Raw genomic sequence first — 14,047 nt, forward strand, 5'->3', positions numbered from 1 at the left:
TTGGGAATTACACATTACAGTTCATTAGTAACACTTGCATAATAACATTACTATGAATTACAAAGGGTTCCAGCTATTATAAATATTTGTATTACTTTACTGGAGTAATTTTACTACAGTTCGAAAAACGTTTAGACAGATGAGAACAGATGAGATGTAATGTACTTGATTACATAACCCGGACAGTATTTACGCTTTAAGCTTTAGACTTTCGCCTGCAGTGAGAGAGAGTGTTGCAGCTTCTGCGTTGTTTATGTTTGGTCATGAAATTGCATTTGAACACCAATAACATTATCGTGTCATTGTCATTTCTTTCCATTGCATTGAACCTGCCCTCTTCGTAATGTGCTTCAGGAGAGATGGGGCCCAAACGCATGCAGCAGAAGTGGAGGCAGAGCAGTTATTTAAACAATTTATTGGCAACCAAACCACAGGCAGAATCAAAAGTCCAGGGACAGGAAAAGGTCAAAAACTCTGGAGACAATTTTAGGAGCACAAGGGAAATATAAGATGAAAACGGTAGGCGCACTAGGAAATACTGAATTCTGTTTAACCTGCCCCAGGCAGGCTAAATAAATAAGCTTGCTTCTTAAATTCCTTTGAGCACAAATGTAATTGGCACAGAAAGCAATCCATGCATACAGTATAACATTAGTTTTGGTTGAAAGTAATACATAATACAAGTTATAACAAACATTACTTATAAAGTATTATGTCCCCAATGCTGTGTGTTTCTGCACATGTTTGCAGTGCTCTCCTCGTTGTGCAGATCTCTTGCCTCAAAGGGTTACATGTGTCAGTCATGGGGTGCAGTCGTCAGGACACGAGGAAGCTGCGGGGTTTGAATCATTTGCTCGTGAATCTTCCTTGGCCTAGTGGGGGTGTGAATACGAAATGACACGCTGATCAGTATCCAAGATTAGCTGCTCACAGACAGACAGAACAGGACGAACAGGACGGACAGACAGGACGGACAGGACAGACGGGAGCAAAAACACCTGATCCCCACTATTTCAAACCGGTGGAGATAACCAGTGATTTGTGACCAAACACTACTTTCTCCTGGCCATATCTGTCGATCACAACCGCAGTATGGGTTCCAAAAAGGCCGGACTCAGCCTGAGGTGTAAATGGACCAGTAATTGCTCCAGGCTTTTTGGACACAGACCCACTCTCACATCCTCTCACATCCTCCGACTCGCTCCCGGGCCATGGCAAGAATAACACAACGGCAGATCTATGCGATAGTAATGCAACACACCTGCCATTAAAAAAAAAAAAAAATCGGAGTCAGTCTATTGATGTTTTGATGTCTGTGGTGCCTTATCCATGTGCAAATCACATGGAACTGTCAACTCGTAAATGTGAGCCACGTGCTGGGACTGGCCTATCACGTAATGTTCCACTTACCACTTTGTTCTCCTCGTGCAAGCCTTCCACACAATGGCTGCGCACAAAACGCATGCGCGAAACATCCACGCACTCCTCTGAATGTGAGCCGTTAGCAGAGCACTCATGATTTAGCACAGCCTCCTCCTCCGTCTCCTCCGTCAAAGTTAGAAAGACGAGCAGAGGTGAGATCTACATGTACCGCAGACACGCACGCGCGCTTACACACACACACCCACACACACTTTTAATTTTGGTGAAAGTACTGTTGTAAAAGTCTCATTGTGAGCCATTCAATGTCTTCTACAATGCACATAAAAATATTGTAAAATGTAAAAATGTAAAAAATATTGAAAGAAAAAAGAAAAGGGGTTAAAAGTTGAGACTTTATTTTAATTTTATTTACTGGTCCAATTTGTAAAATCAATTGAATTCAAACTCCACCAGGTATGACACGGTGTGTTCAGGCCGCTGCCTATACGATATGTGCCGAACTGCCGATATAACCTGCCCCCTCTTGCCTGGCAGCCACAACAAATTCGACCGTGGCCAACATCTCCTCTCATACATTAGATTCCCAAGTATTGTGACTCTAAATGATGGAGAGCGCCACACAGCTAGCTGACACTAACAATGTTAGTGCTTTCTGGACGACTCTAATTCTCAACAGCCCCTCCACTTCACAGAGGCACAACAAAAACATCAGGGCTTTCCTCTTGCAGTCAAGCGTATTCTAGCACAGAGGAGTAGAACTTGTTTACAGCACTGCCGCTAACCCAATAATGGAGGCCTTCCCCTATATACTCCCTACTCCTAGCTCCTTCACCCAGCACTGCATTTTATTGCACAGCGCTGGCTCGTTTAGTGGTCCCATTGATGGAAATTTTCCTTTTTGCTTGCTTCATGCTTCTTCTGGGAGTTCTTCCAGACTTTGGCTTTAGAAATCACGTTACTACAGAGCCAGATTCTGGGCATGTGGCAGAGACACAGCGTGCCAAGCTGTACAGGCACAAAAGAGGACACAAGCATGCGACATGTACCATAATGCAATGCTGGGATTGTAGCTGTAGCATCTAGATTAGAGCTATACAGCACTTATGTGCTGGTGGGACATGCATCGGCCATCGTCGTCCATTTCTTTCATTATTTCTCGTTTGAGTAACGGAAAGTTCGGAAACTAAAATGAATCAACAGACATTGGACACTCTGCTCTCTGACTATTCATTGGCTTGTTTTTCTGCTTTCTCATGCTCTCTCTATATCTGTTCAAATGTTAGCACTGTTTCATGTACAGTACCTATCTAAATGTAATTATTATATGCACCGATATCAATACAATGTCAGCCCGTATATTGTGATATAAGCCAATATTTCCCTCGCTGACTGCCATCTGCATATTGGCAAATAAGATGACATTCACTGATGGCTTTATCTGTTGTTGTTATACATTTCGGGCTGGCTATGTTGGTGTGTTGGTTATCCACAGCATACCAAGCTGTTATGTTTTATAATATAGGTCTGTTAGTTTAACTGGTTTAAATAACAACCAAAACAAAATAAACTAGTCTCCACCAGGGCAGGTCAGGTTGTAACCTCCTGGTGGCGCTATAATAGGCCAATGGGAAAAGGGTGCCATTTCTTCTTACACCTTGGATGGCAATTGGAATATGTGAGGCATTTTGTTACAAAAATAGGTTTTGCAAAAATCCACCTGTTGGTGGCGCTATAACAGGCCAATGTGAAAAGTGTGGGATATATTCCTCAGCTTAGTAGGAAATTCTGTGAAAGATTTCACGTCAATTGCACGCTGCGTTCATGATTTGAGGCTTTTTGTTCAAAACGGGCCAATCCTGCAAACTTTGAAAGCCAATGTTAGCCAATCAGGATGGAATATGAAATATCGGACAGATCTGTCTTGAACACATGATTATAGAGATAGTGTGTAACAATTTGTGGGATTTTTGGACAGAAATTGTTTTTCAAAAGTCGGCCTCCTGGTGCCGTTCTGGAAAATGTAGGCCGAGGTTCATCGTCGGCATCCAGGGAGTGTGTGCGCAAAATTTGGCATCGACCGGGTTAACGGTGCCGGAGATTAGCTGTACACAGACGGCCAGACGGACAGATGGACACACACACGGACACGGACGGAGTGCAAAACATACTCTCTCCCCAAGCCTTCGGCCTGGTGGAGACAACTAGTACGGTAGCAGCTATCAGCCAAATTGCCATTTTAAACATCGGTATCGGTAATCGGCCCAACATTTCCATATCGGTCCAAGAATTGCACGTGTGCTGCATAGTGCAGCAGACATGGAAGAGTCTCTGTCCTGTTTGACATATTTAAAAACTGATTTCTGAGACCAAAATATCAAAATAATAATAATAATAATAATGTTTTAAGTGAGTCGTTGTTATTAATGTCCTTAAAGTTAGAATATCTTCGATATCTACTGTATCCACTTGAAGTTGGAGATACTGATGATGCACCATGTATTTATGGTAGCGTTTGGAGGTGTAATCTATATCTAATCTGTATATAACAAGCCAACAAGAAATCACAGCATGATATCCAGTGCAACCATTAAATCTAAAACATAAACCATCAGATTTTGGTGTCAGAAACTAAAAATAAAAGAGAAGAGGCTTCTTTCCACACTTTTCTTATTTCGCAGTCAATAATTCAGAATGCAACGCAGTGACAACATGAGGTTAGAAAGAGGAAGTGTCACTTAATGTCATCAGCTGGAGTTAAAATATCTGCTTATCAGCCAATCATGTCCATTACAACAGCTCACCGTTAGCCTGGAAACCAGACACAAAGAAATGCCCTATTATTTTGGCCATGCCAGGCTAGCTCACTGTGAGGTTATGACCCTGTACACTTTTCCTCCTTCTCACATCATTAATTTACAAAAAACATACAAAGAGTATTATTGTCTGTAGAACACACCAGATCCTGCAATTAGTGAGGAAAAAAACATTTGCAGAACACACTGAGAAAGTCACTGAGAGACATTTCTTCAAATTCACCAACGTGGGTGGCTAAATTGCTGTTCTCTCCTGCATTATACACTACAGCATATCCAGGCATAAAGCCTTTAGTAGATAAGCTTTGATTAAAAACACTATATTCCCTGTAAGTGACAGTGTGACAGTGTTCTTTGTTACTTGGTCACTGTGAATGAAAGAATAAGTAAGAAAAAAGGCACATTGCCTATAATAACAACCTTCCTGTTTGATTAACTGAAATTCAGGTTTATTTCCAAAGGCAATTGATTACAGTATAGTGCTCAGAGTTCTCACTGGTCATTGAAAATGTGCTTCCTTCAAAAACAGAACTCATAATGTTAATTTTATCTGTAAGTTTGAGTCCCTGCATCTCTGCTACTGTATGCATTGATCACTCGATCAGTCAGATGATACTTTGCAGCTTTCTAAGCATAATTAGTCTTGTAGCTTTTGCCCAATGACTGTTTTAACCCAGTTCTAACTTCATCTTGTGCATGTGTGACACAGCCCCTGCTTGGTCTCAGAGCTTCCTGTCTGTTGCGTAATTCACTTAGAAGTGAAATACTGATCCAATGACATGAAACAAGCAAACCTCTTATGAGTCACCAGGTGGAAAAGTACATGCAGCCCTGTCACATTTGAAAGTCAACGAGGCAGCTCCGGTGTGCTTTGATAAGCTGTATCACCAAGACACAAAGAATAATAAAACGGTACATATCCAGGCAGTGTAGCAGTACCTTTCCTTTTATTTATTTCTTCATTGATACGTATTTAATGAGCTATTGACACTGATGATCCCAAACATCTGCTGGACCCTCACAGTTCGTGACAGGATAGATCCAATTAGGCAGCACCACTGCTGAGCTGGAGTCTGTCAGCTCTCCAGCACGTGTGCTCATCGGCACAAGCTGTGTCCTCTCTTTCTCTCTCTCTCTCTCTCTCGCTCTCTCTCTCTCTCTCTCTCTCTGATCTCTCTCTCTATCTCTCCCTCTCTCTCTCTCTTTATCTCTCCCTCTCTTTCTCTCTCTCTCTCTCTCTCTCTCTCTCTCTCTCCCTCTCTCTCTCTCTCCTTACATTGCACCACTCAACCTTGTGCTTCTCAAGCCTGCATTTAAAAGAGTGGAACATGGATTAAAATGCATCTGTGCATCAAGAAGTATTTGGATACTGATCAGCTGAAGACAGGGTTAATACTACCTTTTCTCAACTGGCCGGGAGGGGACATGCATTTATTAATTGTTTTCGATGTGTATTTATTTAGTGCATGCCGTATATCCTCTTTTATAACCTAATTATACCTCATATCTCTGCCTCTTTTTCTTCATACGGTACTAATCTTTTCCCTTCTCCTCACTTATACTAAATTATATTGCTTTAATTTCCATTAAACCGCTGAGCGATCGTCCTCCTAATCAGCCTCCAGAGTGACCCATTTCTCGGCGTCTCTTAACCCATTCTGAGCGGGCACCCATTTTGGTGTTGGCATCATGTTATGCTTTAGCTATTGAAAAATAGCAGATCTACAAGCTCATATCGCGCCACCGAGTGGCGCGATACAAGCTTGTAGGTCTGCTATTTTTGAAAAATCGAAGAGCGACTGACATTTCTAGAATCTGATCTCCGGTCAGAATGGGTTAATCAGACCAGTGTGTGTCCAGTGGAAACCTCGTATGAATCTGATCTCAGGTTAGAATGGGTTAATAATAACCCCCGGCGGCATTCCCGGCCAATCAGAGCAGCATGGGAGGCTTCTAAGCAGCCACTGCTGCCTGCAGCTCCTTATCAATGCAGCCCTACTGCTCCGACAGGGAAAATGGCAGTGTTGATATCCCCCTGTGGTTACTGGCCCTATAGAGGAGTACAGCCTGGGCTAATGAAGTAAAAAGGAAAAGAACTACATGGGGAGGAAGAAATGGCCTCCAGCCAAAGCCTGTGTACCAACCTGGCCCCCGCCAACCTTCCAGAACCTCACGTGGCGTTTGTTTTTCAAGTTTATTTGCTCTGATAGGTTCCCTCTGCTGTTATCGGTTTTATACTGTACCTGTGTTTCTTTTTTTTCTACATTGAATCCTTTGCTTTGCGTTTGAGCTCGTGAGTCGTGATGGGTTTGCAACCTCATCGATATCGTCACCAACAGCCTCGTCTGCCCAGGACGACAGGAAGCATTCACTGGTGCACTTTGTCTGACAAGTTGGTAATAATGACAGCATGAGTATTACACTGGTACGAGTTGTCTGTACACGTTTAATCACTCCCAACAGCCGACCGCTTGCCGGGTGTAGTCAATTTGACATTTCCCCCGGTTCACTGCGTGCTGTTAGACATGTACGTATTAAAAATTAAAAAAACCCAATCAACTTCCAGCTGCACTACGAGACAACTGGCTGCAGCCTCACCTCCGTATGTGTGGCATCTAGTGTACAGTACACACACACACACACACACACACACACACACACACACACACACACACACACACCACAGAGGCAGAACCGCACAGGCTGTTGGTCATGTATCAAACAACGAGGAAGCTACCATCACACCCTGCCTGTTGCTCTCCCTTCATATCCTGCCATTGTTTTATCTCTATATGTTTTTATTTTCATTTGATATTTTTTTTGTCCACTCATTTGCGTCCCGCATGTTGTCACGTATGTGTCTCCTCATTCAGATGCTCCCACCACAACCCCTATACCCACCACAGCCACCTCCACCACCTCCACCACCTCCACCACCACCATCTCCTACCCTGAGGCCAGTCAAGGTACAGTATCACCACCTCAACCCCCGGCCTATACCTACCACAGCCACCAAACCACCCGCTTCGGCTGTTATCAACCCATAATCGCCGATATGTTCTTATCAAGACCGTGCAATGGGGGCAATATGGACATATCCTATACATACTGCCTGCCGTGGGTAGACGACTAGGAAAGGTGGACGTGAAATGACTGCCGCCGAAGCGAAAACATTGTGAAACTGCACTATACAACAATTTCGCTTTATGTTTACGTATGTGGCCGGTTAAGACTGAGGTTGGGATTTGATTTAGGGCTAGGGTTTGTAGTCGGACAACGCGCCAAACACGACGTCGGACAATTGCTGTCAACAATGTCAATATGTAGGAAATGTCCATTCTGGCTCCATTGCATGGTCTTGATACGGGATGATGATGGAGATTAAATCATCTGATAACATCCGAAAACGCTAACCTAAACCATTGGTTCTCACACTTGTATTAATTTCAAGGACCGCCAGTTTGGTATATATTAGGCCACGGAGCCTCACAACTCTTGAGAGTTTACAAATGGAACCAGATGGCATTTACGGGTCCTTTTATAGGTTCATATCAGTCATTTAGCTGGTGGACTCCCCTCAAGGACCCAGAACTCAACTGTGTGTGCGTGCGTGCATGTGCGTGCGCATCTGAGCCTTTCATTCCCAGTGCCACACCGGGTAACCGGCATATGCCATCATCTCCATGTCACCTCACTTTCAGGTTATTTTCTTTGTGTGAACATCGATATTCTGCCAGGTTCCCCGGTGTACATCCAGCTCCATGGAACAATGTCATGTGCTGTGAATGTATTTATTCATTCTTTGTTTTTGTTTGCTAGCTTGTGTGTGTGTGTGTGTGTGTGTGCGTGTGCGTGTGCGTGTGCGTGTGCATGTGTGTGTGCACGCACGCCTCATAAGATTGGAAGTCCTGATAGTAATAACCATGAGGCTCTACTCTCTCTCTCTGCATTGCTGTCAGTGCAACCTGTCACAGCAACCTGCCCTCCTGACATAACACTGACATGGTCCATTCTCTTTCTTTCTCTCTCTCTCTCTCTCTCTCTCTCTCTCTCTCTCTTTCTGATGATTTGTGCCACACGGTGTACATGATGGTATTCACTCATTTCGTATAATATAACAATAATATAACATTCTCTATAATCAATCAGTAACATGTAGCTGACACTTATGTATATCAAATATGGTTTTAGTGAGCCAGTCAAAGGCCAGAGGGTAAGGAAGCAAACATCGGGTGTAATGTCCTATGTTATCGGCGCCTCAGTGAGGCTGCATCGTGTGTTTAATTAATCCAGAACACACCTTCGGCTCGTCCCTACAGCGACACAGGCGTGCCATTAATGACAGGCAGAGGGTTTAAGGCTGGTGTCCCAAGATAGATAACTTTTGCACAGGAATGCGCAATGCTAAATCCCCAAATAGCAGGTTTAGGGACTTCGGTTGAAAATAGCACCCATAATGTTCACATCCCGGGTCTTCTAGACAAATACCAGTGCTCGAGTGTAGTATTTATTTTTACACTGAGATATGTGGGCTCCATAGTGTCGGTATTTCTGATTGAAAACGAACCACTTGCATTATCCTAGAAACCCTCTCATCCTCTTCAGCCCTTGATTCAATTATTGATGTTTACGTGCATGGAAGGAAGCAGGGCGCAGCTAGGCCATAACGTGCTCTGCTAGTTGATTCCATTCATCCACAAACCAATGGTGGAAAGTAACTAAGTACATTCACTTAAGTATAAATTGGAGGTATTTGTACGTCCAAATGTACTTTACTTGAGTATTTCCTATTTCTAATACTTTTACTTCTACTCCACTACATCTCAGAGGCAAATATTGTACTTTTACTCCACTACAATTATTTGAAAACTTTCGTTTAGTTACTTTGTAGACTTACGTACAAAATAACGCCTATGTCAAGAGAAAAGGTGCTTTATTATTATTATTATTATTATTATTATTATTATTACCACCCTTATTATTATTATTATTATTGTAGTTTTTTATTATTATTATTTTGTTATTTTTGTTCAAATTCAAATCAAGATTCAGGTCCATTGTCAGTTTCCAGGTCTGTCTGTGGCAGTGTTGACTGGGCTTTTGTTTGTTTCCACTCCCAAAAGAATTAAACTGTGAGGGAGAATGCCTAAAAACCCACCAGGGCATTGAGAAGGCTCTTTATTCCTTTGTCCACCTTTTGCCCTCTCTCCCATCTGTGTCACACAGGAAGTAGAAGAATGCATTTTTCATCCAGATACACAGTGCTCTGCAGTGCTCAGAGCAGGAGTTCATTATCTCTCTGGTAGACTCACACAAGTCAGTCTCTAAATGCTTCCCATCTTTCATTGTTAAAACTGGTAGGAAAACAATTATAGGGCCCCATTTAAACAGTCTATGGCGCATGGCAGAAAGCATATCGCGCACGTGCGCCTAATCTGGGTAAGGCGCACGTTGCCAAGGAGCTGAATTTTATGTCAGTAGACTTTGTATTAGCCCATTCTGACCTGAGATCAGATTCACACGAGGTTTCCGCCGGACACACACTGGTCTGATGAACCCATTCTGCCCTGAGATCAGATTCTAAAAATGTCAGTCGCTCTTCGATTTTTCAAAAATAGCAGAACTACAAGCTCGTATCGCGCCACTCGGTGGCGCGATATGAGCTTGTAGATCTGCTATTTTTAAATAGCTAAAGCATAACATGATGCTGACACCAAAATGGGTGCCCGTTCAGAGTGGGTTAGATACAGCTGCTGTGTACTCAGGACCCCTGACGTGGATACTCATGACTAGGGATGGGTATCATTGGGATTTTGTCGTAAAAAGAAGAAAGAGAAATATACATGTTAAAATAACAAAAATGTGTTCATTATTTACTAAATCATTTAGCTTGCTTTTAGAAGTCCCCAGATGATCGGTAGGCGGAGATCTCCAATCATCGGGCATCGCGAGACTCTTTGCCAATCAGGGCTAATAGGGGGGCTTTAAGTATAGAAATAAATTGCTTTCTGCATAGAGAATCCAGCGATCCTCCTCCTACACAATTATTTCTCTTACCACCTATACACACTATATGGAGAACTACAACTATAATGATCCACAGTCCACACAAAATCAAAATGTATTCATAATTCATGGAATCCGTTCTGATAATAAATAATACTTTGTATTGATGAAATGCCAATACATACGACGACATTCATTTCATTGAACCTTGTGATTTTTTTTAACACTAACTAAATGGGACAACAAAACGAGGAACAGTAACAGAAGTGAAGCAAATATGAAATGGTTTGTGTCAGAGGCTTAAATTGCATGAACACCATCTGGTGAGCCAGTATTTTCCAATTAAAACAAATCAAAACGGCCCAGGCCGTAGCGTAACGGTCTGGGCACCGGACTGGTAATCCAGTCGCAGTGTGCCGCGGGTTCGACTCCCGGACCCGACACGGCCTTTACTGCATGTCATCCCCCCATCTCTCTCCCGTTTCCTGTCAGCCTACTGTCTGTCCCTTCAAAAAATCAATAAAAGGCGTAAGCCGCAAAAAAAAATCTTAAAAAAACAAAAAAAAAAACAAATCAAAATGCCCTCCCAACACACCATGCCCAACTCCCACCTCTGTCCATCAACAATCAGTCACACATGAGTGTTTCAATATGAAACGTACTCCTGTTTAGTCTCTTAACCACTTCACTTCACTTCATTTTGCATCCATATTTTGATATCAGTGAGGCAGGTGGTGAGGGTGGAGTGTATATATGACACTGTATATATGGCCATCATGAAAAGTTGGCATAAGTTCCCAGTGCCAGCATACGTGTTCACCCCCCCCCCCCCCCACACGCACATCGCACACACAAACAGACACACACACAGACACACACACACACGCACACACACACTCACTCACTAACTCTAACACTCGATACACATTGGAACACGCACACACAAGCACCTTTCGTCAGAAGCTTTTACATGGCGGTAGCGTCGCCTTACAAAAATCCACCAAGGACAGCGATCCTGGAGTCCGACTTATAGAGGTTTGAAAATCCTCCTTTCAACTGGTTTGCACTATGGTTATATTTGCAATCCCATAGTTGGAACGGTGGGGCGTTGTTATAGGAACCGAACCAATGTTAAAAGCTTCCGCTTGTTAAAAGCTTCCAACCATTGTATATAAACGGAGTATACATATATATACGGACCTGGGATATGACGCCACCTAGTGTCGACATCCGTACCTGGGAAAAAAATAGATAAAAGACAGAATTTAATGACCTTGTGTGAAATGGCCATTGAGGACTTTTTTTCAGACCAAATCACTCACCCTTCCAGCACAATAATTGCAAATCTTCTATTTTGAATTCACAGTCTCACAATATTCGATGACATGGCTCATTAAAGTACTTCAGTATATCAATTATAAATTGAGAGAATGACAGATTACCGATAACAGCTTCTGGTAGGCAGGGATCACACTGGGTATGATCCGCAGGCATTTTTGCTAACATGTTGTCAGTCCTGTGGTCCAGTTTTAGCAAATGTGTTATTACAGGGTGCATACTTATAGTTTAGACTAGTCATTGGTTAGACATGGGTTAAGGTTAGGTTTAGGTGTGCTGCTGTGTGGGAGGTTTAGGTTGAGGGTTTGAGATAGGTTGTAGTTGTAGGACTAATGACTGGTCTAACCAATGACTATAGTCTAAACCAAAAACTGTCTAAACTAAGTACTGCACCCGTTATTACTAGATATTCAAGTCGCTATGCAACCTTCACACCTTTGGATATTATACATTTCTGTGTGCGTATGAAACAGACACAATATCTGCCAGTGCCAGTCACAGAAAGACACAGATGGACAATGTTCAACCCCAGTACTTGCGTCCAAGTAAAGATGGACACTGGAATATAGATTACCGTATATATATATACACCTGTTCAAACATGACTCCACTACGAGTGAAAGTTGCTTAAGCAAATTTGTACTTGTACTGGAGTATATGCTTTTTAAAATAATTAAGTATTAAAAAGTATATTTTCATTTTAATATCAATGCATTGCTGTATTAACGCTTTGACAGTGGCTAATTGTTTAATCCAGGGTTAATCCAGGGCGTAATACACTAAACCCGCTATTTGTTTAATGCGTTTAATTCGCAGTTTTAAAATAATTAAAAATAAATAGTGGATTTGACGCTTGTGAAGTACGAGCGTCATGTGAACCATGGCTATTGTAATGTGAGAGCTTGAAGATTGGAACACGGCTTAAGTTCGTTAATTCATTCATGTACTTTTTTCCCCTGTAGTGGAGTCAAAAGTACAATATTTGCCATTGAAATGTAGTTGAGTGAAAGTCATATACAGTAATATCCAAAAATACAAACAAAACACTCAAGTTAAGTACAGTGCACAGTACAATACTCAAGTTAATGCACTTAATTACTGTCCACCACTGCAAAAAGACGTGAGAGGCATAGCAGTAAGTCATGGAGTCACATGCACTTCATTATTTTCCGCTGATGTCAGTGAGGAGGACACCTGCGCTGCTTCAGTTGCCCTGTAAGGTTTCAGATGCCGAGGGGCAGACGAGGACAACGAGGTCACTTTCCTGAAAGGGCCCCCGCACAGCTGTCATCTGGAGTATAACGGTCGGTGGACAGGTCTCGCAGCCTCTGGGATTGAACGTATGTGGAGACAGACGCATTATTATCGCTTCACGATGAGACAGCTTCGCTTCGTTTTATTAGTAATCTTAACGTTTCTGGCGAAATAAAAACGGCGTGAGCTAATGCTAACATAAGCCATTTCTTATACAATGGAGGTCTGTGAGCAGGGAAACCGGATGTGAAAAAGTAGTAATCTCTTCAAATCCTCCTGGCTACGTACCATGTTTTAGGGTGGAAAAAAATCACGGCACTCCATCTTTAAATGTGAGAAATAAATGTGGCTTTCATGACATCCTCAACTTCCAAGCCTCCCAGAGGTGATCACACACAACATCAGCCCTGAAAGAGAACAGAGCTTAACACAGCGTTATGTTCTTCCGTTCAGAAAGCAGCAAAGAAGAAAAAGAAAAGAAAAGTGCTGTGTCAAAATGACTTGTAAGTGCCTGCTTCAAGCCATTATGCTGAACAACTGTCCATGCCTGTGGCATTACTTAACACAGACTACAACGTGTCTCCTCTTAAAGGAGCTGTTAGACTGTAGGGGCCCTCAGAGGTTTCAATCACTCCCCAGTCCCCACAGAGACAATAAGAGTAGGTCTTCTGTTTTAAGATGGCATCCTGTTTGTTCGGAGGCCCTGGTGGCGTTCCATCGAAGGGCGAGCCTGAAGGATAGTGTTCGCCTGCCGCTCCCAAGAGAGTGACATGGTAGCACCGTGCAAGCATCCTCACTCTCTAATGCAGGGCTGTCTTAGACTCGACACACATAAAGTGAAACGAGGAAGTTAAATAAATGTGAAGCTTCTGTACAAGCTATATTTAGCTCTCCATACACCAAAATGCAAATGAAGACTGTCTTGCGAAAGTTTCATAATCTCATTACTATTACAGTATGTCTTACAGTATATATTTTCAAGTACCGTAGGCAACACTTTGGCAACTAGGTACTAAACTTACATAAGTGTGACGTGTTTCCATCCCAGTACCAAGATGCACTAGTACAGAGATGTTTTTTTTTTAAAGCACAAAGTTCTATGAACGCTAGATTAGGTGGCCAACAAACTGCAGATATGGCCAGATGATGTTTTTGTTCAGCATTTTCCTCATCGCTGCCTTTGGACAATCCTTGGGTTTTGCCCAAAGGGCTATACCCATGGGCGTCCCTAGCCCATTCTGAACGGGAACCCA

General features: G+C 42.6%; 1 protein-coding gene across 1 annotated transcript in view; it reads left to right on the top strand.

Moving 5' to 3' along the window:
• cadm1a (cell adhesion molecule 1a) overlaps nt 1-14,047 on the top strand; it is a 329,742-nt gene that overhangs the window by 291,507 nt on the left and 24,188 nt on the right. The window contains exon 8 of the mRNA XM_083764661.1: nt 7,070-7,162. Coding sequence (XP_083620787.1) covers nt 7,070-7,162 — 93 coding nt within the window. The remainder of the gene's footprint in view (nt 1-7,069; nt 7,163-14,047) is intronic.

This window comes from Protomyctophum parallelum (genome assembly GCF_964188405.1).
Source record: "Protomyctophum parallelum genome assembly, chromosome: 1".
NCBI classification, from domain to species: domain Eukaryota; kingdom Metazoa; phylum Chordata; class Actinopteri; order Myctophiformes; family Myctophidae; genus Protomyctophum; species Protomyctophum parallelum.